At 38.2% G+C, this 27807-nt stretch overlaps 1 protein-coding gene across 2 annotated transcripts in view; it reads right to left on the minus strand.

The window, feature by feature from the left end:
• The window catches only part of dus2 (dihydrouridine synthase 2), an 86695-nt gene that overhangs the window by 55276 nt on the left and 3612 nt on the right, over positions 1 to 27807 (minus strand). The window contains exons 1-7 of one of the 2 annotated variants that reach the window (XM_069901542.1): positions 27641 to 27794; positions 23570 to 23712; positions 16843 to 16888; positions 15567 to 15658; positions 14835 to 14878; positions 11116 to 11176; positions 7012 to 7059 (exon numbers count right to left, since the gene is read on the minus strand). In XM_069901542.1, coding sequence (XP_069757643.1) covers positions 7012 to 7059; positions 11116 to 11176; positions 14835 to 14878; positions 15567 to 15658; positions 16843 to 16888; positions 23570 to 23698 — 420 coding nt within the window. In that variant the 5' untranslated portion in view covers positions 23699 to 23712; positions 27641 to 27794. Of the gene's footprint in view, positions 1 to 7011; positions 7060 to 11115; positions 11177 to 14834; positions 14879 to 15566; positions 15659 to 16842; positions 16889 to 23569; positions 23713 to 27640; positions 27795 to 27807 lie in introns of those variants that run through there. The other variant, XM_069901543.1, reaches the window with a different exon arrangement.

The following is a 27807-nucleotide window of genomic DNA, read 5'->3' on the forward strand; positions in this document are numbered from 1 at the left end:
CTCATAGGGGTACAGAGCACAGAAGCATGAATATCATCTGTAAATCAAAACACCAGTTAAATTTTGATTCATTTGGTATCAAAAGATGCGGCTGATTTTCAATTAATGTTATGATTCAGCAAAGAATTTTAATTCCTGTTTAATATTGTCCTTCAAGAAGTGACAGTAAAGAATTCTAATTAGAATGGACCAACTCTTTGAATTTCAGTATTAAAGTGAAAACACAAGGCGAAGGAACACTCTGCCCTCTTGTGATGTCTCAGTGAAGTTCAGGAGCAGGCCAGCTTTACATCTCAGACACGTTATGTTTATTCAGTCACAGTTAGACAACCACTGAAACCATCAACATACATTGTGAACGTGCCATCCCACAACCTCCTATATGGTTCTGATGCCTGCACAAACTTTTAGCAGACACATCAAGGTACTGAAAAGATAAAAACTATTGCTGACTCTACAAAATCCTCTGAATTCACAAAAAGGATAAGAGAACCAACCTCAGGGTTAAGTATGTGTTCAGTCTTCTGACAGACTGACCTCCCCCGAAGCAAGATCTTACTCGCTAGACTGGGCCGGCCAATTGTTCACATGTCAGATACCAGTTTTCTGAAGCACACAAAAATGCTCAAGAACATGCTGAAAGTTTCCTTGAATAAATACAACATCTCCATCAACTCCTGGGAATCCCTGGGCCATACCTTTCAAAGGGGAGAAGGAGCATTCAGGTTGGAAATCAGGTTGGAAGCATGAAAAAGCCCAGCAAAAGTGGCAGGACGGCACCACCTTAAAAACCACCCACTAGATCTGTGAACAAGTCACTGTTTCCCACATTGCCCTTAGCAGCTATCTCAGAAGCTACAAAACTGGAGTGGAAGCAAAGAGAGATAGGTGAGTGTCATTTAAAGGATAAGGTAGTTCGAATAGTTTGCTGCCTCTCAGACAAAAATCCAACAAAGTTTTTTACACTGCAAAAAAAAAGGTAAAAATGACTGGGTAGGCCGAGTTTGGGGATGTCATGGCACAGAGCAGCAGAGATAAAGGAATGAGGAAAGTTATCTTCTATGAAACATTCACTATTATTTCTAAAGCAAGAGGTGCAGAGTTATTGACTGAAGACTGAATATTAGGATGTAGGAGTCCAACCTTTTCTGCTGGCAAAATTGAAGGCAACATTTTACATGAAATAAAGAGATAAAAAAAAGTTATCTAAAAGCATTAATTTCTCTATTTAATAAAATATAAAAGGAATATATCAATAATGAATCAAAGATGAAAGAAGTAGTAAATGGTCAAACATCAGGTTTGATTAGATTAGGAAGGTCTCCTAGCTAGGGTTGCCCATTCTTATTTGTATTAACAATAGAACTGTTAGCTGAAATGATTCAAGGGGATGAGGAAATTACAGGTTTTGAGATGGGAGACAGAATTTATAAAATTAGTCTTTTTGCAGATGATGTTACAGTGTATTTCACTAAACCTGAAATTTCACTGAATAGATTAAATGAAAGATTAATAGAATATGTATTAGTTTCAGGAAATAAAGTTAATGTGGATAAAAGTGAAATTATGCCATTGGTTAATGTAGATTATACACAACGTAAAAGGTTAGTAAAATTTAAATGGCAAAATGAGGGGGGGGGGTTAAATATTTGGGGATAATTTGAAAAAATTGAATTATTTATCACTTTTAAAAAGATTGGAGGAAGATTTAAAAAGATGGAAGGAATTGTTACCCAGTTTCAGTGGGCCCAAGTACAATAATATGGAGAAAATAAAAAATATATCATTATTAATCAGTTCAGATTATAGTCTAACTTGCAGAAGTAACCAAAATCTTGCTGACTTTTTTTTATTCTGTTTTAATTAAGGATAAAAAGGAAGGTCACACATTAAAAAAAAGTTGATAGCTATGCCTAGGAAAGCACAAGAGAAGACTCATAGCTGAGATAAATAAAAACACACAATGCTGGAGAAGCTCAGCAGGTTAAACAGCTGGGATAGAAGCCATCCAGTTGTTGCAAAACATCTGTCAGTTTTGTTTTCTTTTTCCAAAGTTAGTTCTGAGTATTGTCTCCTTCAGCATTACAAAACTAGTTAAACATTCATCTAAGATTCGGCAATGGCAAAAAAAAGTTTACGAGAACAGTTTGCAGAAGTTTTTTTTTAATTCCACAAATAAATTCCCATGGACACAAGTTAGTTGATTGTTTGCACATGAAACTGTGGCCTTAGCAACAAGTGAATTAACAAAAAGGCTAATTATGTTCAGTAGTATTCGTAACCAAATTGACCTGCAAATTCGTTTGTCTATTTTAAATACAAAAGTGCTAACTACTGTCAGAAAACTTCTCTGGTATCCATAATTATCACAAATACTTGTTTTAACTTTTATTTTTCTGATCCAATTTTTCTTTCCCTTAAACACTTTCTGATTCAAACTCAGCAAAGTTCAATTCTCAGTCCCTGGGGTTACAGAAATACATAGTCAAGTTTTCTGTTCAAACAAATCACAGAGACCCTGAAGAGAGAGTCTTCCCATGCTTGTGCATTGATCCTAGGGATTCAGCCATTAATCACCATTTCCTTTAGCTCTCTAATAATGCAGAGCCAGCAGATTTCGAGAAATAGATGGATTGTTGCAGTGAATTCTAGTTGAATGCTTTAATTCTTGAGTGTGTTGGGGGGGGGGGGGGGGGGGTGCCAAGACTCTTTAGATCCTCATGTGCATTCAATCCCTGATGCTTCAAAGATCTTAAATATAGAAGCAGCATTTTTAAATGGAAAATGATGAAGTTTGTGGCATGGGGTGGGAAAACTATCCACAGTTATTGATTACAGTGTTGTGGATTACTGTGATACAGTTATTTGATGTCATACATACCAAATATGACCCTTGGTATGGCAAACCAAGCTTTAGACCAGTCGTTTTCAAAACTGCCCCCTCACTCACATTCCATCTTAAGCAATCCCTATGCCATAAAGTGCTCTGTGATTAGTAAGGGATTATTTAAGGTGGTATGTGAGTGGAAAGAAAAGTTTGAAAACCACTGTTTTAATCGTACCTCCTCGACTCATTATGTGCAATAACGCCAAAGGAAATGGGCCAATGACAATTTTTCTCAAGCAAAATATTTCAGTAACAATTGGGTCTCAAGCAGTGGTTCTCAAATTTTTTTCCCCCCACTCACATACCACCTTAAGCAATCCCTTACTAAATCACAGAGCAGTTATGACATAGGGATTACTGAAGGTGGTATATGAGTTTAGGGGCTGTTTGAAAACCTTGCTTTAGACCAAACAAACAGAAAATGCTGGAAATGTTTAGCAGTTCAGGCAACAGCTGTGGAGACAGAAACAGAGTTGACATTTCAGTTGACAGTCTTTCTTTAGACTTGTAAGTAAAGTTTTAAGTTTCAGAGAAAGTGGAGAAGGTAAGAAAACAGACATCATGAGAGTTTGAATCACACAAGTGATCATGGAGTCCAATGTTCAATGGAGAAGTGGTTTCAATGAAGCACAGGTAGTGGGATGGACTGGCGAGGCAGAATCAACAGTTTCTGGAGTGAACCCTGAACTCACATCTTTCAAATTTAGAGTTAAGTGCATTTTCTTCAGAAGAGTATCTTCCACTGTAGTTGAACATCAGTGTAAATTATGCTTAAATGAACAACTATTTTTTGCCCCTTTAACAATTCCATGGATAATCAGCTTCACTGTGCAAGATTCCTGACATTATAACTTATCCTCCAACTCATGCAAGCCAAACAAAATACATTCTTTGCTATTTATATCCATTAGTCCATCTATATACACAAATTCTCATTTTCTAAGCAATTTTACTTCAATTCTCTTAAAGTTTTCTGAAATTGAATACAATGACAGCCATCACAGAACCTTTCAATCAGTCAAGGAAACACCATTAATAAAGTGCCCACTTCATGTTCATTTTTTAATAAAATTCAGTGTGAAAAATATTCTTCTAAATGCCAGCACCATCATCCTCATTTCAACAGACAGCCCAGTAAATGCTGTCAGCTTTAGCAGAAAAATAGATTTTAGAATATTGTAATCACAATAGAACACTAGCAGAGACAGGCCACTCAGCCCATCTAATCATGGCAAACTATTTTTCGCTAACCTCCACCGACCTGTACCCGGACCTTAGCCCTCCATGCCCCTCCGATCCATATAACTATCCAATTTTTTCTTAGAAGTTGTAATCAAACCTACATTCATCACTTCCTCAGGAAGCTCATTCCACATTCTCACCAGCCTCTGAGTGAAGAAATTCAGATTTCAAATTTATCAGATTCTCCCAAATGTTCCCTTAAACATTTCACCTTTCACCCTCAATCCTTTTGCTCGAGGTCTTGTCTCACCTAATCTCAGTGGAAAAAGCCTGCTTGCCTTGATCCTTTCCATATCCCTCTATCAAATCTCCAAAGCTCTAGATAATAAAGTCCTAGCCTATTCAACCTTTCTCTAAGTAACCTTTTTTAAAAATTTATTTTATTGACACACATATTCAAATTATATACATAATCAAAACTTAATCTAATCAAAAATATACATGCTTTTTTTCCATTTTTCTCCCTCTATCTACTCCATCCCACAGAAATACCCCCAAAGAAAAAAGAAAGAAGAAAAAGAACTAATTTAACAATATTACTGGATATCATTATACAACTATATAATATGTTAATAACAATCTAACAATAAAGATTATGTATATATATATAATAAATGCAGTTATACCCAATATTAAATAAATATAATATAAACATATTACATCATAGGATGAGGTCAGGGAGTGACAAATTACCTCAAATTTAGCCAATAATCTTAATATTAATATAATAATTCATTATAAAGTAACATCAATCTTCTGCATATATGGAAACCAGATTTTCAAAAAAATCTCCATATTTATTCCTTAAATTAATTTTTTCCAAAGGTATACAACTTTGAATTTTATTATGAAAATGTTCTAGTACAGATCTAGTACTAGATCTGCTTCCAATTTCCATGAAACTTCATTACATTTTCTCACAGCTGCCAATGCAATCTTTAAAAACTCCTTCTGAGACTATTCCAAATTGGACCCCAAGTTAATCTTTGATACGTCTCCTAACAAAAATAACATAGGGTTCCATGAACGTGGAATCCCTATTACCTGTTGTAAAACAAATCAATCAAATTAGTCCAGAAGGAATTCAATTTAGGACATGTCAATGTAGAGTGAATAAAAGTACCAGTATCTTGCTTACATTGGAAACATTTGTCTAACAAGTCTAATTTCAATTTATTAAGCATAATATATAACTGAAGCAAAAAATTACATTGTATCATTCTATATCTAACACTTATTGTATTTTTCATACTGTCATGACATATCTGGGCCCAATTTTCATCAATTATAACTATACCCAAATCATCTTCCCACCTCTGTTTGGATTTATGAAAGTCTTTTTTTCTTAACTCCTTTTAAAAATAAAAGATATATTACTGAAATAAATTGTTTAATATTTGGATTCATTATAATAGTTTCAATAGTTTCTTGTGGTAATAAATATAATGAGGTCAAATTTTCCTATTAAAAAAGCCTTTAATTGATAGTATCCAAATATTATATTATTTTTGTATTCCATAAGTAATTTTCAATTGGTCAAATGTCATTAAACGTCCACCATGATAATAATCTTTAATAAACTTTATTCCTTTCTTTGACCAATAAAATTCTTATTGTTCAACGTAAAAGGCATCAGTCTTTTTTGTACCAATGGCATATTTGCTTATCCATATCCCTGAATTCCCATCAATCTATGAACCATATGCCACACTGTAATCAAATGTTTCAATATTGGTGTATCTACTTCCCCACTCAATCACACCTCGTTCCATTCAAATAATCTCTTCAGACTGTTGTTCACCTATTTTATTCATTTCAGCATTGACCTATGCTACTTTATCCCCTTTCTCAAAAAAAGAGAAATTGTAATTGTGCAACTTTACAATAATATTCAAAGTTGGGAAGTTGTACACCACCCGATTCAAACCTCCAAGCCAATTCTTATGCTGTGCAAAGAATTTAACATTTATGAATTTTCACTAAAGGTAAATGGTTACAATTCAGGAACATTCTTGTAGGTTTTAGAGAGATTTTTGCTGCTCATTGGACACACACAAACTGATTTCCTCCAATTAGTCACTTCAGTGTCTTGCTAAAGAAACGTGCCCCATCATGGGTTTTTCCAAATGATAACCTCTTCTTCCAAGTCACCGCAGAGTTCCTCTTGTTTCTCTTATTTCAGGTGAAACATTCTAGCCAGCCATTTCCTCTTGAAAGGACTATAAGGGTTTTGAACAGGCTGAACTCATAGCTCACAGCCCATCTACAAAATGGGGTTTTTCAACAAGCCTGGCAGACATTACAGCTACTTAAATTTTTTAATGAAGTATGGTCAGTTATGTTGGATTAGCCAATTTTTGCACAAGCAGCAACATAATAATAATCACCTGACCATCCGTCATTTCAATAATGTACGTGGGGACTAAACATTATACTGGTGAGCTTTGCTGTGCCTAACTGAGAAGGCGCCATGGCATCTTTTGCCTTTGAGTGGACCTCCATTTAATGTCTCACCCAATAGCTGGCTGCTTCAAGAATCTTCTTCACTAGGTAAGGAAAAGCCAAAAGGTTGCCACTACTGGGGGAATAAAAGGAAATGGGCCTCAAGGCACAGCTTTTGAATGACACAGTGGAGTTAAACTTTTAGTAAGGATAATAATTCGAACATTTCCCTTGATCCTAAAGTTTGTAGAGTGCAAACATAATGTCCAGGTCCCTCTTAATTTCTTAGCCACAAATTCAATCTTTTGCAAAACACTAACACTGGCAACATTCCAATTTCAAGGCATGGATTCCAACATCAAATGATATTAACTTCAATTCTGTATTTGCTTTCTAATCAACAGCAAACAATTTGAAGATAGTTCAGTACAATTACTTACAGCCTCAATTTTGTCAGGGTTGGTTAACAGTGCTACTCCCATGCCACCCTGTACAAATATAAAGTAAAACAAGAAGATTAGTTGGAGAACTGCATAATGTCAGGCAAAGCATGGTCTTATTCTCACTACCAACTGCACAGTAAAGTCTAGGTACACCAGAAAAGCCTTCTGAAGAAGTGTTTTCTGCTCAAAATGTACAAAATGGAGCTAAACCAAAAAGTCTGCGCACACTGCAATTGTAGTTTAACACACAAAGGTCTTGGAGAAACTCAGCAGATATGCAGCATACATAGGAAGCAAAGTTATATAAACAACATGCCAGGCCAGAGCCCTTCGTCAAAGTATGATGTTTTTGGTGAGTCGGATTATGAGGACTGAAGCACCAATTCACTCTCTCCTGCACTAATGTCGCATTAGGCCCCAGTAACAATGGAAGACCAGCCATTTAGTTCTAACTGTGAATAGAGTGTAGCTTGAGGGCAATACACAAAAGTTCAGGAGAAACTCAAGTAAGATTCCTGTTTAACTTGAGGGCAAACCTGCAGGTGTTGTGCTCCCATTCACCTTGACCTCATGGGTAAAAGTCATAGGTCTAGAAGGACTTGTTAGAATAGATAGAACAAGTAACTGTGGTACCTTATTTAGATGGTGGACATTTAATCCAAATCCCACTGTTTTATGGAGTTGATATGGTGAATCAATGAGCTGCTTTGCCTTGAAAGCTCTCCAACTTCTTTAGAGTTGTTAGCTCTGCTGCATACCATGCCCTTGGTTTGCTCTTGTATGGCTGGTCCATATGGGTTTCTGGTCAGTAGGACTTCCTTGAATACTAGAGTGGGAGACTTGGCAAGGGAAATGCTATTGAATGTCAAGGTTAAGTGGTTAAATTTTCTTTTGTATTCCCCAAATATTTTATGCTGTGAATGTTACTAGCCACTTATCCATCCACAGCTGAATGACAAGGAGCTCCTGCTGCCTACAGGCTGCTGAATGTGCTTCGAGTTGCCAATGGAAGTGAACACAGTGCAATCAACAGCAGGCATCCCTTCTTCGGGCCTTGTAATGGAAAGGTCATTGATGAAGCAGAAGATTGGGCCTTCCCAGTGATGACCTGGGGCCGGACTCCTTTACCTCTAATCACCACAATTAACTTCCTTTGTGTGACATCGGCACAAATGGTCCTGAAGAAACTCAAGCCATATGTTGATGAGTTTGTCTCATTTGATAACACTATTGACAATGGCTTTCATTACTTTGCTGATAACTGATAACGGTCCTCTACCGGCACCACCTACGGCTCCTAGAACGCTTCCACCAGCGTTGTCTCCGCTCCATCCTCAACATCCATTGGAGCGCTTTCATCCCTAACGTCGAAGTACTCGAGATGGCAGAGGTCGACAGCATCGAGTCCACGCTGCTGAAGATCCAGCTGCGCTGGGTGGGTCACGTCTCCAGAATGGAGGACCATCGCCTTCCCAAGATCGTGTTATATGGCGAGCTCTCCACTGGCCACCGAGGTGCACCAAAGAAGGGGTACAAGGACTGCCTAAAGAAATCTCTTGGTGCCTGCCCCATTGACCACCGCCAGTGGGCTGATATCGCCTCAAACCGTGCATCTTGGCGCCTCACAGTTTGGCGGGCAGCAACCTCCTTTGAAGAAGACCGCAGAGCCCACCTCACTGACAAAAGGCAAAGGAGGAAAAACCCAACACCCAACCCCAACCCCAACCCACCAATTTTCCCCTGCAACCGCTGCAACCGTGTCTGCCTGTCCCGCATCGGACTTGTCAGCCACAAACGAGCCTGCAGCTGACGTGGACATTTACCCCCTCCATAAATCTTCGTCCGCGAAGCCAAGCCAAGCCAAACAGATAACTGACAGTGGACTGATTTGGCAGGAATGAGACTGGCTTGGCTTGTCCAGATGTTTAAGAAGTAATTTTCCACATTGCTGGAGAGATCCAAGAGTTAGAACGACACTGGAACAGCATGTCTAGAGGTAGTTTGCTTTGGAGTGCAGGTTCTCTAGTCCCGTGACCATCCAGTGCTTTCAGTCATTTCTTGATATTGGGTGGAGTGAATTGGATTGGCTGTAGGTAGCACCTGTTGTAATCTTGGCAGAAACCAAGATGGACTTTGCTTAAATAAATACCCAAAATTACTGGAGAAACTCAGTAAGTTGTGCAGCATCGGTAGGAGGCAAAGATATATAACCGATGTTTTGCACCTGAGGCCTTCATTTGCTGAATATGGCTGTAAATATTTGCCCCTTTCAGTGCCATTCTAATGCTTGGCCCCCCCTATTGTTGAGGATAGGGATATTTTTGGAGCCTCCTCCTCATTAGCTGCATAGTTGTCCACCACCATTCATGACCGGATGAGGTAGATCTGCAGTTTTAGTTGGGATATTACTCAACTTCATCCATTGCAATAGTGTTTAGAGTGCATGTAATTGCACACAAGGCTAAATGCTCTGAGCTCAGTGGTTAGAGCACTGGCTTTATAAACCAGGGGTCGTGAGTTTGTTCCTTGCTTGGGCCTCATTTCTGTGCAAGGCGCTTTACAAAAGTGGTGGCTCTCTGTCTTCCTTACGGTAGACAAAGTTATTCATGTTTGCTACATTCTAAATGTAGTATTACATGACAATAATGGAACATTTACCTTTAACAAGATAAAAGTCTGTGGTATAACAAGACTGGATAAAGGATTGCCTGATTGGCAGGAAGCAGAGAGTTGGAATACAAGAATCATTTTCAGATTAGCTACCAGATGCTAGTGGTGTTCCGCAGGGGTCAGTGTTGGCGCCACTTCTCTTTATGTGGTATATTAATCATTTAGATTATGGAAAAAATGGCTTTGTGGTCAAGTTTGTAGATGATACAAAGGTAAGTGGAAGGGCAGGTAGTGTTGAGGAAACAGGGAAGCTGCAGGACAGACAGTTTAGGAGAATGGGCAGAAGTGGAAAATGTGATATAATGTCAGTAAGTGTATGGTCATGCACAGGTATATAAAAAAATAAAAGGGCAGGCTTTTTTTAAAAAAAAAGGGTTAAAATTGAAAATACCCAGATGCAAAGGTACATGGGAGCCCTCCTGCAATATGCTCTAAAGTAAACTTGTAGGTTGAGTCAATGAATAGAAGGCAAATGCAATGCTGACATTAATTTCAAGATGAATGGAATATAAGAGTAGGGATGTGATGTTGAGGCTTTATAAGGCACTGGTGAGACCTCATGGAGTATTGTGAGCAGTTTTGGGCTCCTCATTTAATAAAGGATGTGGTGACATTGGAGAAACTGACATTTCATCAATTTTAGGTAAGCCAAGCCCTTCACTGATTAGTAATGGTTGAGTGATGAATACGACAAGGTGTGCCATTATAGAATGAGGTAGTGTAAATTTTTGCTCCTTATAATGATCCACAGCACCTTAAGGGTCCAGTTTGTGTTTGCCACATTGGTAAAAGAAACTAACCAGTACATCGTCCATGTAGCAATGTAATTCTAATAATGCTAAATGGGATAATTTCAGAACCAATGTTTTTATGGCCAGGTGCATCTACTATGAGTAGATTGTTGGGCAAGGAGGCTTCATCCCTCACATTACTGGGTGTCACAGACCTAATTAGTCATGTTCTTCGGAACTAGGCCTGCCAAGTCTGATGTGGGGCTAACAATCCACTTTTGGTAAAGTTGTGTGCCGAAGACTTACTGATATGGTTAAGGAAGAGAAAAAACATGTGAAGGTTTTGATCTGTGCATAAACACACACCTTTTTCCATTTGTCATGAGTAGACAGTGGAAAAGGCATTCTGTTGCATTAGAAAATCCTGATTCCACGAGTGAGCTGCACCCTAATCTATGTGAACCAAGGAAACACCCACAAAGATTCCACGCAATCCAAGTAATTAATTGTGAAGTAGGCGAAGTTTGTAACCATCTCAATGCTGCCACAGAACCATGAACAAACACAAAACTTTCTCAACATAGAATGGAGATGGAGTTTCAGCGTAACGGATAAAAACACATAACTGTATATTTCACAATATACAATATATCATTGAAAAATATCAGTGATAATGGGTGAAAACAAAAGGCTATCTTACCTTGGTTGAATATTCTTTAGGGCAGCCCATATTTACATCAATACCAGCTACGTCATTTTCTCTGCAAGGAAAGTTAAAAATATTTACAAAAATAAATACATTCAAGGTATCATCATATAAATGTTAGTTTCATCAATTTTACATTCTTAACAATTATATTTTGTACACTTGCAACTGCCAACAATGTTTCACATGATGTGCAATGATCAGCATGCAACACAAGTGAGAGATTGAAATGCATGCTAAATGCAGGAATCTTATTACAAGGCCAGCAGTTCACCAAAGATTTGCTAAGTATGAGGAAGAGGACATACTCTTTTAGAATGAGAATGGTTTTGTCATGATTGAAATATTGATTAAAAAAAAATCTTCGATAAAGCTTCAGTTAGAAAAGTTGAGAGCTTGTAAAACACTTAACCTACACTTCCACTCATTCCTCAGATGTGTTTTGAGATACACACACCCTAACTCTTTCTCCACTACTTCGACAATTGGTGATGCCTCCCTTGGACCTTGATCATTTTATCACCTTAACTACAAAGTTTCCACCTTGTCCTAAAATTCATGGAGCATTTATTTCACCTTTCCCCCTTTTATGCCCCATCCACCTGTCTCTCAGGATACAAACTATCTATTGACATTTACCATAAACCCAGCTACCTAGACTACATCTCCTACCACCAGTTTCTGATAAGGCGGCTATCCATTTCTCTCATGTTTCTCCATCTCTGCTGCAGCTGTACTACAGATGAGCCTTTCCATTCCAGGGCATCTGAAATGTCCCCCTTCTTTGGGAAACATGGCTTCCACTCTCCTCACTTGCATTTCCTGGACATTTTCTCTCTCTCACCAGGCAGGACAGAGATAAAGTTCTCTTTGTTCTCACCTTTCATCCCACCAGGCTCTAAACCCATCACATCATCCTTACACATTGCTGCCACCTGTAATGGGATCTCACTAACAATCACATCTTCGTCACCCTACTCCTTTCTTGAGAATCACTCTGTGATTCCCTGGATTGCTCGCCCCTACCCACCTATCCCTTCCTGTTTCCTAGCAATTTCCCCTGCAACCTAAGGAGATGCAATACTGTACTACCATCCAACGACCTAAACAGCTCTTCCGTGTCAAGACAAAGATTCACACACACCTCATCCAATATTGTCCATTGCATTTGGTGTTCTCGATGTAGCCTCTACAATGTCAAAACCAAATGTACACTAGGTGACCATTTTGCTGAACTGGGTTCACAATGGCCATCCTGACCTCCTGGTTGCATGCCATTTCAACTCTCCTCATCCTTTCAACACTGGCCTGCTTGTCCTCGGACTTCACCACTGCCCAGGATGAGACCAAATGTGAACTGGAAGAATAACACCTCATATTCTGTCCAGGTAGAACCATAGAACACTATAGCATACAAAACAGGCCATTTTGCCCTTCTAGCCTGTGCTGACCATATTTCACTGGTCCCACTGACCTGCACCCATTGCATAACCCTCCAGACCTCTCCCATCATGTATCTATCCAATTTATTCTTAAAACTTAAGATCAAGCTTGCAATCACACCAAATGGCAGCTCATTCCGCACTTCCACCACACTCTGAGCGAAGAACTTTCCCCTAATGTTCCCCCTTTATTTTTCCCCTTTCAGCTTAAAACTATGACCTCTAGTATTTATCTCCTCAAATCTAAGTGGAAAAAGCTTACTCGCATCCACCCTGTCTATACTTCACATAATCTTGTAAATTTCTATCAAATCTCCCCTCATTCTTCTTCGCTCAAAGGAATAAAGTCCTAACCCATTTAATCTTTCCCTGTAACACAACGCCTGAAGATCTGGCAACATCCTAGTAAATCTTCTCTGCACTCTTTCAATCTTATTGACATCCTTCATGCTGTTAGGTCACCAGAACTGCACACAATATTCCAAATTTGGCCTCACCAATGTCTTAAACAACTTCAGCATAACACCCCAACTCCTATCCTCAATACTTTGATTTATAAAGGCTAAGATGCCAAAAGCTTTCTTTACTACCCTGTCCACCAGCGACACCACCTTCAGGGAATAATACATCTGTATTCCCAGATATCTCTGCTCTTCCACACTCCTCAGTTCCCTATCATTTACTGTGTACGTCCTACCTAATGCTCTGAACAGTGAATGATCCAATTTGACGTAACCCACACACCCTCTGTTCCTTTCTCACTTCTTCTGATCAACCAGGTTTCTTCCCCACTGCCATCAGATACCTGAATAATCAATGAACCAAAGACATGGCCTTACTTTTCGTGCACTATTTAAAAAAATTTATTGTTGTCAGGTGGTTTATATGAATGTTTGCTCCGTGATGTTGCGGTAAAACAACGAATTTTGTGACTCATTCTCATGACAAAAAGGGATTCTGATGCTGATTCAGCTTCTCCCAATGCCCCCCACATCACCCAGATTTGTTCCTCTCCCCCATCTGATTCCATCTGTTTGTGGCCCATTCATTATACAGCATTTATTATTCCCATCATCTCCCCTCCCCTCCCTTCATCCCTCTATCTGGCAACATTTGTTATCCCCCGTTCTCATGAGATTCCAGCATCCGTGTTTCCATTTATCATCTTCCAGCCTTGGTTTCTACCTCCCGCTACCCCTCTCCCCAACCTTGATCTCTCTGCCCTTTTTTCCCCTCTCTTTTTTGTGATAGAATTTTTCGTGATAGAAGTCTCGTTTTTCTTGATTGAATAGTTATATTATTACAGGCTATCCCCAGTTTAAGAATGAAATCCGTTCCTAAATCTGTCTTTACATCGAATTTGTAGTTAAGTCAGAAGGGTTCTTATTTAGCGTTAGTCACAGTATACAGTACAGGTACAAACACTTACTATATAGTATGTATTTTACCTTCCTATTAAAAAATAAAAAAGATCATGATTAAAAGTTAGCACTTAATCTCGTTCCATAGATGTCTTGCATACTGGAAGGAGCATTCGTGAGGTAACATTATGTGCATGCATTATGCGCTTATGCGAATTGGGGAACAATTTGTTCCTAAGTTCAGATTGTCCATTCATAATACGGGGCCTGCTTGCATTGCAAAATACATTTATTGCAAGTTTGTCCATACTTCTTATCTCTCTCTACCTATCATCCACCAGTGGCTGCCTCCCAACTCCACACCTTCCCCACCCGGATCCATCTGCCCATCAACTCACTCCTCCCTATTCCCTGCCAATCGCAGTCTTGTCCCTCCTCACCTCTTTATGTTGGGTTTTCTTCCCTCTACACATTCAGTCCCAATGTAGGATCTTGACTACCCCTTTGCTTCCACAGATGCTGCCTGACCTGCTGAGTTCCTCCAGCAGTTTGTGCTTTGTTTTGAAGGACACATAAATTTACAATAATGTCACGGATATCAGAAAATGGGGCGTTTCCTTCTCCATTTCAATGGCTTTGCCTCTTGTTCCAAATTCAGAGAAATACTTCAAAAATTAAGTGCTTGATCAATATGTTCACTAGGAAGCAGAACCAGACAAAAAGAGTATCTACCACTTCATCAATTACTGTATGTCACATGTAACGTGTCTGATTTATTACACTGGAACTTCCGATCCTCAGCTTAATTCTCCTCTGCCAGTGCATCATGCAACTGTTTTCTTTAATGCCTCTCAGAGCAAGATCAATTGAGCAGTTACTGGGATTTCCCTTTGCAGTTTAAAATACGTACACAAGCTGTGCGACTGTCAGTGCTCTCTGAGCATCAGATGTACCCTGCAACAAAAAAGAAATTGAAAAAATAATTGCCAGCTGAATGCAGATAAAACAAAGAAAGCTCAGTGAGAATTAAAGAACTTTTATACAAATATAAATTATTTTATTTTGCAAAAATCTTTGCATCAGTGAAATGCAGTCAAAGACTGCGATGCCTTCATATTCTTAGCAGTATTATTTCTGTAAATTTATAATAATTTTTTGGAATTCATAATGGAATGAGTCCTATGTAACAACTTAAAGGCAATCTGTTTGCAAGCATTAGGAAATTCCAAGAATTCCTCTTACCATAAAACAAAAAAATCCATGGCATGACTATAAGGACCAATGTTCCTCTCTCTACTAATATCTAAAGAAGTTATCAGTGGATTGATAGTTTCACAAGTTCTGGCCAACCTAGATCACAGCTCGGACCTCACCTCTCCATGCTAGGGCTATCCTGGTCAGCAGGCACACCCTTAGGGATCTGAATAAGGGAGGTCCATAAAAATTGGGAGTGCAGGCAATGGGCTCCTCTCAGCTAAATCCCTGCCAATAATGGAAAAGGTTCATTTTCTGGAGTAGGTGCTTGATAAATAGGGAACTAAACCATGAGTAACTCCAGCAAAGCACTTGGATCCATCCAACTCAATAGCTATTGGAAACCAGCAGGAATTCTTAGGTTTCTCCATTGATATTTCTTTCTTACCATTTGGAAGACAACATGACTCTTTTCTCTTTCACAGGTGCGAAAAACAACTCGGTCATCAGTTGCAATATAATCTATTGTGCCCAGAGCCTCTGAGAAAAACAAGTGTAAAGAGTGGCTTAGAAATGAGAATACTTGAGAATCTGAAAATGTGTGGAAGGAAAAATAAAACAAAGTGGCAAACTTTGCAAATTAATTTTAATGAGTGTTTTAACTACACATGATATTGAACTAAATATCCTTGCTGCAATCTAGACTTGCAAATATAGGCATTTCCCAGGTTAGGCATGGCTCCAATCCTAAGAACTATCCGACTGACAATTTCTCCGCAAGTCAGAAATTTCAATTTTTTTGTGGTAACCAAAATACTGTTGTTTTACACTTGCTATAATTCTTTAATTTATTTGAATAATCACTCTAACACAGCCCATAATTAAACAATTAGAATAAATACTGTCATTCACTGAATATTAATTTCATTGATTAATCAGCCTAACACTACTCATAACTAAACTGATGGAATATCAGCTTTATTAATTAATATGTCAGGTATCACTCAATTACTTCAAGGAATTGTATTTTTTTCCATGGAAAGATTAAAAAAAGAAACTTTTGTGTTCTACAATAGTACCTAACTGTGCTGCATTATTAAGATTTCATGTCTTGATCAGACAGATGAATTTTACCAGAATTTTGAAAAGCAAACTGCAGTAATCAGCTCAACTTGAAGTGCAACGAGCAGGTTGCAATTGCAAACGAATTCTCAACTCGGGTATTTTACTTGTATTTTATTTTGAATGCTGCCTAATCTTTGACATGCTACATCCTCTTTAAATTCTGCTCAATTACTGTCCAGGCCAGATCAGTTTTTAATCCTTTCAGTGGCTCTTTACCTACTGTGCAATTTTGCTCCAAATAGCTCCTTGTCCTATTCCAGAGCTAAACTATATTTTATGATCAGTTTCCTGAACATTTCCCCCATTAACACATCCTCCATTTCACTTGTGAAACCAGATCCAGCAGTGCCCCCTTGTGTATTGAGCTGGAAATATTCTTTTAGTCTTCCTGACTAGACATCAGACATTAGGACATTTTCCTCTCTTTCCCCTTGGAACAATTTTAAATCTATCCAGGATAGATGATGCCTCTCTTTGTTACGACTTAGCCAATTTTTGTAGTGATAAATATATTTAAAATATTTCAATATCCATTTCTAAGAGGAATGATTGAGGAAATCAAAAAACATTAAGAGAAAAAAATTAGTTTGCCAACTTACCATTGACAACTCTCCTACAGTGCATCATTTTCAAATCAATCAATTCCTATTTAGAAGTGGGAAAACCAAGATTCATCAGTAACATACATCTGCAAATGAGCAACGAAGGACATGAAACACATAATTTAACCTATTTTGCAACACATTTACCAGAATTTATTTAGAGGTCAAGGTACATGTAAAATCATTTTGATCCTTTGCATTGAGTTCTACAAGATTCCTTCTAATCAAGTGTCGAACTGTATTTTGGTCTTCCTATAGTTTTACAAGCAGACAGTTCCAATTTTTAATTACCCTTCCAAAAAAGTACTTGATTCTTAATATTTTCTTGTAAGAAAAAGGCTTATTGTTAACTTTATAGACCCTCATTTAACTTCAAACTATGCTTAAAAGTAAAATCAAAAGGACAAATATACCGAATTAACTGCTGGGTGACTAATTCTCACTCTGTTCTTAATTATTTTTCTTTTGGACAGAGTAGAAAACAATATTTCATACTGTAGATATGAAAGTAATAAATACAGTAAAAACACAAGAAAGTTTAAAATATTATTTTAAGTAGATGTTTAAATCCAATGTTTTAGAATCAGAATTGTACATTCAAAATTACTTTTCTTCCCAAAATTATTAATTCCAAATGATTATTCTGCTTTACAAATTGGGTGATGAGAGAAGCCCCATCTTTCTTGATTGAATGGTTACATTATTATTGCAAAATAAATTTTTTGCAAGTTAATCTCTTCTTCGCCACAGCTTCAGGGACCCAGATTTGATTTTTCCTCCCATATTTTAAAGATATTGTTTGGATAAATGGGCACTACAAATAGAATAGGTAGGTGACAAGAGTCAAAGAGGAACTGATGGCATGCAAGAGATTGCGAGTTATGGGTACAACAAAATAAGGAGTGGGAATGGGACTGATGGGATTGCCCTGCTCAGACTCCAAATAGTCTCCAACAATGTCATAATAAGTTTGTTCACACTTTAACCAAATGCTTGAAGGTATATCAATATTCAATTTCCCAGTACAATACCACTTATAGTCATCTTAAAAAAAAAATCTATGTAAATCAGCTGTTAATCACATTAATAGGCTGACTTCTTTCCTGCTCAAAAAAAATAAAAGAGTAAATCAACATATATTGTTTAGAGTCCTGAGTACTGGGTGCTGCTGTTTTGAACAGGCATTCAGTGCTTCATCAAATTGTCTAACTGAATTAATGCAACCTAGATTGTATAACTAAAATGGATGAGAGGGGGGAGGGATGGGGGGGTGGCTTGGGAGGAGGGAGGGGGGAGGGAGAAAAAGTCACTGTAAATGTGTGGAAAAGAAAAAGTGTATATCATGGCTATTGTGATTTATGGTGTGAAAAATAAAAAATTTAAAAAAAAAAAAAAGTAAAAACACAAAAAAAAATAAAATAAACATCATCCATGGAACCTCCATGTCAAGTTTTAAACAATTACAAATTAGTAGATTAAGGAGCTGATTGTTGACCAGAGGTGTACGATCCAATGATCAATGGGGCATCGGAGGTGGAGAGGGTGAGCAAATTTAAGTTCTTGGGAGTCACTATTTCGGAGGATCTTTCCTGAACCCAACACACAAATGGAGAAAGCACGTCAGCACCTCTACTTAGGAGTTTGTGGAGGTTTGGCATGACAATGGAAACCCTGGCAAATTTCTACAGACATGTGGTGGAGAGTGTACTAACTAGCTGCATCGTGCTGGTTTGCGGACACCGATACCCCTGAGAACAAAGCCCTGCAAAAGGTAGAGGTCACAGCCCAGAACTTCAAGGGTAAAACCTCCCCACCATCAAGAACATCTACAGGAAACATTGCCATTGGAGAGCAGCAACGATCATCAAGGATCTACACCATCCAGCACACACACTGTTCCCGTTGCTACTATAAAGAAAGATATACAAGTGCCACAAGACTCGCACCACCAGGTTCAGGAACAGCTGCTAACCCCTCCATCATCAGACTCCTCAACAGCAAACTCAGAGACTTATTTAAGGACTCTTACACATTATTGATTTTTTTCCCTTTCTCTGTATTACACAATCAGTGTAATACATTTCTTTATTTGTTTACATGTGTACATTTAGTGAGATTTTTAACATTGCCAGTAAGAGGTAATTCTGCCTCACCCACAGGAAAATGAATCTCAGGGTTGTTTGTGATGTCATGTATGTACTCTGACAATAAATCTCCTCGTGTCTGGGTCAGCTTCCTCTGGGTGCTCAGTTTCTTCTCAGCCTTCAAAGTGTACCGAGAGTTGTAGATTAATTGATGAATTTGGGGGGCACAGACTTATGGGATGGAAGGGCCTATTTCCATGCTGTACATCGAAATTTTAAACATATAAATCATTGCACCAAAAAACCCAACCCCAACCAACCAATTTTCCCCTGCAACCGTGTCTGCCTGTCCCGCATCGGACTTGTCAGCCACAAACGAGCCTACAGCTGACATGGACATTTACCCCCTCCATAAATCTTCGTCCGCGAAGCCAAGCCAAAGAAGGAAGACATCGAAATTTTAAACATATAAATCATTGCACCAAAAAAAATCAGAAGGTGGAATACTTAGCAGAGAGAGAAGAATTAATGTAGCGGGTTAATGAATTTAATTGGAATTAAGAAAAGTAAAAAAAATAAAAGTTTAGAGATACAGAGAAAAGGAAAGCACAAAGAACTAGAGATTAAATGCATTCAAACTTTCCTTGTTTGAAATAGTCAATGGTCTCCTTTACGTATTTTATACCAGTAATGAACCTTTTACAGATTTATTCCAATAGACAGTACTAACACTGGAAGTTGCATATTTCCTTATGAGGCCATTTTGCCATCAGCTTTATGCCGGCTCACAGGCCAATGCCATTTCCACATAGTTTTTCCCCCTGTGGTCTATTTTCCCCACATTCCTATCAACTCGTCCAAGATTCTACTACTCATCTACAAACTGGAGGTGATTTACAGTAAGCAATTAGCCTACTAACCCAAGTAACTTTGGGTTATGGGAAAAATCTGGAGGATCCACGGGAAACCCATGAAGTTACAGAGAAAACAGACAAATTCCACACATACAGCATTCAAGGAGGCAACTCCACTAGATGGACTGCTAGGCAGCCAAACGTTGGGGGAAGGGGATGAACACAGTTTTTGATGTTCTACTCTGAAATTCACATTATTGGTTCTTCAGCCACAGTCAGCAGCATTTCTGTCCCTCGTCTGCCTGATCTTCTTGACCTTTCACCAAGCAACCTATTCTTCTCATGCCCTCTTAGGGATGCCATAAATCCTCTGATATTTTTATTCAATCATTTGCTGAAACTCAGCTACTCCCATGACTGGAAAAGAAAATATTTCTCCTACAAACTTAATTCTTGGCTCTGACTGCTTTGGAGATGTATTTTTAGTTCTGTGAGATTCATTCCAACTTGAAATTCTAATTATAATTCAAGTTACTGTAGGGTGCAAAACCTATATAACAAACCTTCCTGGAGATCACAACAAAAAACTTAATACATTTTCCAAAGCTATGATAGGCAACAAGAGAAGGGAGAAGCAGCAATACTGATTCAGGACGACAGAAGTGACATCTATTTCACAGTTCAGCTACAAAAGTGTTTGATTCAACCCATCATCCCTCCGATTTTCACTTCCATGAATAAAAGCAATGTGAAAAAAATTGTAAAGAGATTAAATAGAGGAATGACAAGGACAGAGGGATCTAGTGAGGGGAGGAGAATGAAAAAAGGGGAGGAGTGAAAAAGGGAATGACAGTGTGCAGGAAAGGGAGAAGTAAAGCAAGAGTAATTGATTGTAACAAAGAAGACAAAAGAGTAAGCAAGAGCAGAAGAGGAATAACTAAATGAGCAACAGCAGGTGCATTGAGTCAATCAATATATAAATAAGTAGAAGGGAATAATTGGTCCAAAAGCACTTGAAAGGAAAAGATGGTTCAGTGACTAATATGGAACCCATCAATCCAGTGGACGCAACGCAAGGACTGCTGGTGGGAATAGCCTGGAGTTGCAAAAGTATGATTCTGGACACAACTAATGTCATGCTAAAGTGTAACCAGTTGGCATTTTTACACAAAAACCAGAATTATTCTGAAAAAAAAATTTAGCATACTTACTTCCAGTGAGTCCCGATGTGGTCGTTTAACACAGGGGCACTTTTACACAGCTTTCCGATGTTGGAAAGTTTCTCGGATAGGGAGCATCGTATTTATTAGGCCTGTTTCTTACAGAGTGGTTGTGGTCATTTTACACTGCAGCCGCTCTTTAAAAATATGTAGGGATCCCATCTTGACATTTTTACACTGTCGTCGGAGCAAAAAAAAATTCAGGAAATTTTCTGCTCTTCAGTGGCTGTGTAAAAGTCCCTAATGATTGATGAGGATAGGTCACTGCTCTCTGTGCACGAGAACTAGTGGGCACAGCCAGTCATCACATGTACCCACGATGAACATCTGCACAAAACTCTTCTGGTTGTATCATGGATTTAAAATATAAAAGTATGCTCCAGCATCATCATCCATTTTGTTATCGGAATGAACACAATTCAGTATCCATCAAAATGTGACAATCAAATCAATTGTTGTATATCAGTTCCACACTGAGGAATTATATTGTTCCTCGTCCAACCTTTAGGTTTTACATTTATTGCCAGGTAATGATGATTTTTGTTTTATTTTGAAATCCTTCCAGCCAAAGCTTCATGAATCCGGCTCTATTTTGTGGAATGTACCATCTAAGACTATGTTTTGCTTTCCTCAGAGGGTTGGTTACGGGCCCAGAGGGCCCCAAAACCCAGCAGCAATAGATATTCACCAAGACAAATGGTTACTTAAACAAAAGTTGCTTTTAATCATCTTTAAACATGAAAACAGGATCAAACTTTTAAAACTTATTACTATTAACTTAACTAACCTAACTTAACCCCCTTCTATTTCTAAGCGTATGTAATGTGTGTCTAAGTTTAGAAAAGTTCTTTGATTCACAGTCCAACTTCACTTCTCATTCCTCCAAGTTCACTGATTACAGGCAATTCTTATACTGTGCACAGAATTTAACATTTATGAATTTTCACCAGGCTCTGGTGCTTGAAAGGTAAATGGTTACTGCTCAAGAAGGTTCTTGTCAGTTTTCAGAGAGAGATTTGTTGTTCCTGGACACAGACTGATCCCTTTTAATCAGCCATGTCAGTGCCTTGCTGAAGAAACTTGCCCCATCAGGGTTTTCCAGGCGATAACCTCTTTTTTCAAGTGAAACATTAGGCAGCCAGTCCTCTTCTCCTCCTATATGGACCACAAGGGCTTTGAGCAGGCTGAACTAAGCACTCACAACCCGTCTTCAAAATGGTTTTTTTTTCCACAAGCTTGCCAGCTTGTCCTGTTCCAGTCCCAGCTGCTGCTGCTGAACTGTAAAAACTGCAGAACTGAATTCTCTCTCTCTCCCAGATAAAATCCTGTTTTACTCTTCCTGCTTGCAAAACCACATGACCCTCTTAGAACAGCAACCTCCACTCAGACAGACTGCAGCTCCGAGTTCTTTCATCTGTTGCTTTTCAAAACAACGATCCATTAGTGAAGTCCCTTGGGTACTCCCCTTTTGTAAATGTATTTGGAGCTTGCCTGTCTAACTTGAGCAGAGCTCCAGTATTTTAAATGAGGTCTGTTTTGAAGTGTTTGTATGTGACTTATACTAAAAAAAACCTGCCACACTTTATCTCCCAAAATCTTATCATATTCTGTCACAGGTTTCTCTTCACGTATTCAAAAGAATTTGTTCAATTAGGCCAGCTCACTGACCTCGACCTTCCGGCTAAGATTTTAAACTACTTTAATAAAGATTATTGATAAACTCCTCAGCAATGACAAAAAAAATTAAAGTCTGAAAATAGAAAGCTGGAAGAAACACCAGAAAATACAAACCACAATCCTTCATGTATGTGTTTGTTCTAAAGGTAGACTAAATAGCAAAATCTCACATCCGTGTTTTTCTCTCTGCTGAAACTGACCCCCATTTTGCTTTTTTTCAGCATTTTCGATTATTTATTCAGGTACAAACAAGTGACTTTAGATCTGTGACAGAGAATATTCTCTGACATTTCAAGCAGCTTATTATTTGACACAGAGACTTGAAATAACTCATCTATGCTTGTAAATCACAACTAAAATAATAGGGTTTCCAGTGGAGAAAGCATAGCAAGAACAAAAGGGAGATTTGATAGAAGTATTTAAAATTATGAGGGGGAGAGATAGAGTAAATATAGATAGGTTTTTTCCACTTAAGTTAGGTGAGATACAAATCAGAGGACATGGGTTAAGAGTGAAAGGGGTAAGGTTTAAGGGGTACATGACGGGGAACTTCTTCACACAGAGAGTGGTGATGGGGGTGTAAAATGAGGTGCCAGCTGAAGTGGTGAATGCGGGCTCGATTTTAACACAAGAAGAATTTGGACAGGTACATGGATGGGAGAGGTTCTGAGGACTACGGACTGGGTGCAGGTCAGTGGGACTAAGCAAAATAAATGGTTTGCCACAGACTAGAAGGGCTGAAGGGGCCTGTTTCGGGGCTGTAAAATTCTATGTGGATGGGAATTTTTACTGCATACAGATGGTAAATGCTACTGTTGTAAATTACCCCATAATACATTAATAAATGCACCGCACCATCTTCAGAAATAATATGGGAACCTTTCCTTACCTCACAGTATACAATATCTGCTCCATACTCTAATGCCAGCAATCGCATTGGCAAAGTGCCCACACGCACCATTGGGGCCAGAATCACTTTGTTTTTATAACAAAGTTTGACCACAGCACGGTTGACCATTTCTTGTCAGCAACCTGGGTTGGGGATGGGAGGAGAGCAGAGATAAAATATCTTTTTTCCTGAATGAACATTTCTTTCTTTGTATACATCACTCTATTTTGTATTCGTATCTTTTCTGAGTACAGTCTTTTGCACTACCAATAAATAGAAATTCTGCCTGGCACACAGGAAAAGGAATCTCAGGGTTGTATGTGACATCATGTATATACTCTTGACTATAAATTTGAACTTTGAATGTTCCTCTGCGAGTCTCCAAATTTTCAGCAACAATGCATCATTATGTCACCTTTAAGGAAGGGAAAATACTAGAGAGATGAAATCAGAAAGAATTGGATGCAGAGTCAAAGGTAATAATGGGAGTGAAATGAAGGCGACTGGAAGTCGTGTCACAAATGAGTGTTAAGGTCAGAGTGTCAGAGAATAGGAAGGAAGTTCCAGAATTTAGCTGGTAGAGATGACAATAGTGGGATTGTGGGTAGGAGGGGGTGGGAAACAGATTTTCTGATACCAGAGGAGGATATGGGATATAGCAAACCTATATAGCAAAGGAGAGAAGTGATTAAACAAGTGAATATATTAAACACTGAAACGAGGTTTCCTGAAAAGATAAGATGAAATTCTCAGAGTGTTCCTTTGGTTTAAACATAGAACAAATCACCCAAAGTGTCCCCTCTTTTCTTTTCCCAGCTCTCACAGATGTAAAGATGAGAAAGAACAGACTTTTGAATGAGTTGTATGCAAGCAAGACAGATTAGTGTCTTGTGTTTGGGTTCATTTTAAAATAGGTTTTCATTCTACCAACAGAAAAACTAGAGAACTGAGAAATCAATATCACTGGACAACAAAGGTTTTGCTTCCTGAACACTTTTAGGTGTATTTTTATGGATTTTAGGCTGCTGATCATTAATAATCCCTTAAAAATTTCCTATCACATACAGTTTAGATATAACCTATTTTTGTGATTTTCTTTCGTATTTTGTCTACTTCAAGCAAACAAAATCATGAAATGCAGCATGTGATTGAAAATTAATTTTTTTGCATTCGCACTTGGACCTCTTTCCTGCTGACCTTGGTGGAGTCAGTGTCGAACATGGTGAAAGGTTTCACCAGGACATTGCGACCCTGGAATCCATCAATGCTAGCCTATTATTATTGGACAGTGAATCAGATGCTGAGCACAAATTAAAATCAGCGGGAAAACATTTTTAAGTCAGTTGATCTAAGGCAAAGTGTCAGCATCATTATGCAATTAAACATGCTAAATTCAATAAAAGTTAATTTAATGCATCTCAAACTTCCTATGAGATACAGCAAATATGAAATTAGCTAGAAGTTGTCTCTCGTAATCCATAATTTTTTTCAGGACGCAAACCCTTTGAAGAAAATTGTTGTCCAGTATAATCTGTTCAGTTCACAAAGAACCCCTTTTTGTCCATTCTTACTTTAACCCAATGTAAAATGCTTAAGTACAAGATGCTCAACAACAAATGGAAAATAATAGCATCATATCATTCAGACAGAGAGATTTGAAAGTTAGTTTTACCTTGCCTCATCTTTAGCTCATAAAATTGAATGTAAATGATTGACTTGGTTAGCAAACCACCTGATTAGAAAAGACTCCAGAGTTGGGTTAAAAAAAAACTGACAGGATATAACTAATAGAAGTTATGTCCAACTGTATTCAATGGTGATAATCAAGGGTTAATGTTGGGGCCATAACTATATTCCGCATTTCCAAATATCTGAGATGATGGGACAGAGAATAGAAACAATATTTTAAAAAAGTCATTTTGATTGCAGTTAATTATAGAAAAAGATCAAAGATGGTATGTTATTTTAACTGCAGAATCCGTATTATTTGTATTCTTTAATTCCTTGATTTTTTTGATTGACCAATTATTGGATTTATATGTAAAACATGCAATACCAATTTTGTTCAGTATCATTAAGTGGAGGAATTGATAAACCCCAATTATTTAAAAAAAAAATCAAAACTATCAAGATCACATCTGAATTCATCTGTACACAAAACTGCAGCTGTTGATGTAAACAGATGTAACTGCAACAATTATTGGTTAACCTGCAATAGTAGGGGCTCCAAGACAGACATAACTGCACACATTCATAAAAAATAAAAATATTGCAAGATTACAAATTTTAAGAGTTATTTCCATGGGGTGAAACAGTTAGCATAGTTGTTACCGCAATGCTCTCAAAGTGCCAGCAACCTGGGTTTGAATCCGACGCTGTCTGAAAGGAGTTTGTACGTTCTCCCTGTGTCTGTGTGGGTTTTCTCCTATCATTCAAAACTTATCGGGGCTGTAGGTCATTTGGGTGTAATTGGGTGGCATGGGCTTCCATGCTGTATGTATGTGTAAATTAAATTAAATTTGAGAGATCTAAGCAGAACTGCATTAGTAGATAAACCTACTTTCCAAATGTCATAATATGATAAGAGTGCATACAGGAAACCTCAAGTAACTTCAAATTTAGGTTTATGGTCACAATAAGATAGTCACGAATTTCTTCAATAAAATATTAAAGTCTGGATTTCAGAAAAAATCTGTATATTAAAGTATAATTAGCACCAGCAAATGTTAAGGCAAGAAAGTTAGTTAATTGATATGAAAAAAAATCAAATAAAATTAGATTAATTACAAAATAACAAAGGAACTACATGGGTTCAAGCAATTAAAAAAGTTTGTACTAGAATAGTCACGTTAGTACAATTCCAGCACAATTTAACCATTGACTTAAAGGAAAACTATGCAAAGTATGTTTAATAATGAATAAATTAATATTTAACAAATATTGGATCAAAATGTTCACAAGCATTTGATAAGCTTGAAATGTTATTACAAATTATAGTCTGCAAACAAACAAAACAAAATATTGTGAAAGCTGGGAATCCAAAATAAAACATGCTTAAAAAAAAATCGAGCAGATCTGAAGAGAAAGCAAGAGAATTAAAATTTAAGATTAATGCAAACAACATATTGAGGGAAGCAGAGAAGGGGAGGAAATTTGACATAATCTGAAATGCTGTACTGCAAGTCAAAAGGATGGAAAAGGACCAAAGGTCATCCTGAGCTAACTGTAAACAGCAGAATCACTGTAAAAATAAAAGCACCATTTACTTTGTTATCTCTGATTTATGGATAACCTATTGAATCCTTTTACTAAACTGTCATGCAACATTAATCTTGAAATTAAAACAAAAAAATCTCAGATTTACTCAGAGGCAGCAGGCACATGTGGAGCAAAAACATAGACAATGTTTCAGGTTTGTTATCTTTCAGCAGATGTTAATTGAAGAGCTAAAATTGTGGATTAAAATAGAAAATGCCACAGAAGAATAGTTTGACTGAAAGGTACTGAAGCAAAAAAAAACAAAGTTCCTCTCTCCAAAGATCTTGCCCAACCTCCTCAATATTTCCAGCATTTTTGTTTTATTTTAGAGTTCGAAAAGCAAGGATAAAGCAACTATCGGAAGCGTTCATTCACAGGAAAGGTATCTAAAACTCGAGGGCGTTGTTGGTTCAAGGTTGAGACGGGACCCGGAGAAGAACCAGGACGGTGCCACCACACTCTGCCCGAGTGGAGGTGAAGGCTCCTACCCCATTGACGAAGAATTTGAACGAGCACTGAGATCAGACCCAGGTGCTGCTGAATGAGATTGGGCAGCAAGGTGTTTGAAGGGTCGGGATCCAATCTGGATCCAATCCAGATGGACATGGGTCAAATCTGAGAACCGATTAAAAACAAGACTCCTCTCGGTTTACTCCAGTAGTTCTCAACGTTTGTTCCCACTTACTTCCCACCTGAAGTAACCCCTTCCTAACCACCTACGCCATGGGATGCTCTGAAGTGAGTAGGGGTTGAGAACCAGTTTTACTCCAGATCATCTCGTTCAAAACGAATTTGTTCTTTCTTTAATCTTACTTGCAACACCGCGTCCACTCGGAAATGAGCTGGTCGAGTTTTCGGGGCGGCACTGACACAAAATCCGGACTTGAAGCCGTGTTTTAAAACGCGTATAAAGGCATCCCCCGCTTAACGTGGAAGCCAGGCTCGCTCTTCAGCGCGGGGCGCATGCGCCAAGGAGCACG

Source organism: Narcine bancroftii, chromosome 10 (genome assembly GCF_036971445.1).
Source record: "Narcine bancroftii isolate sNarBan1 chromosome 10, sNarBan1.hap1, whole genome shotgun sequence".
Classification (NCBI taxonomy): Eukaryota; Metazoa; Chordata; class Chondrichthyes; order Torpediniformes; family Narcinidae; genus Narcine; species Narcine bancroftii.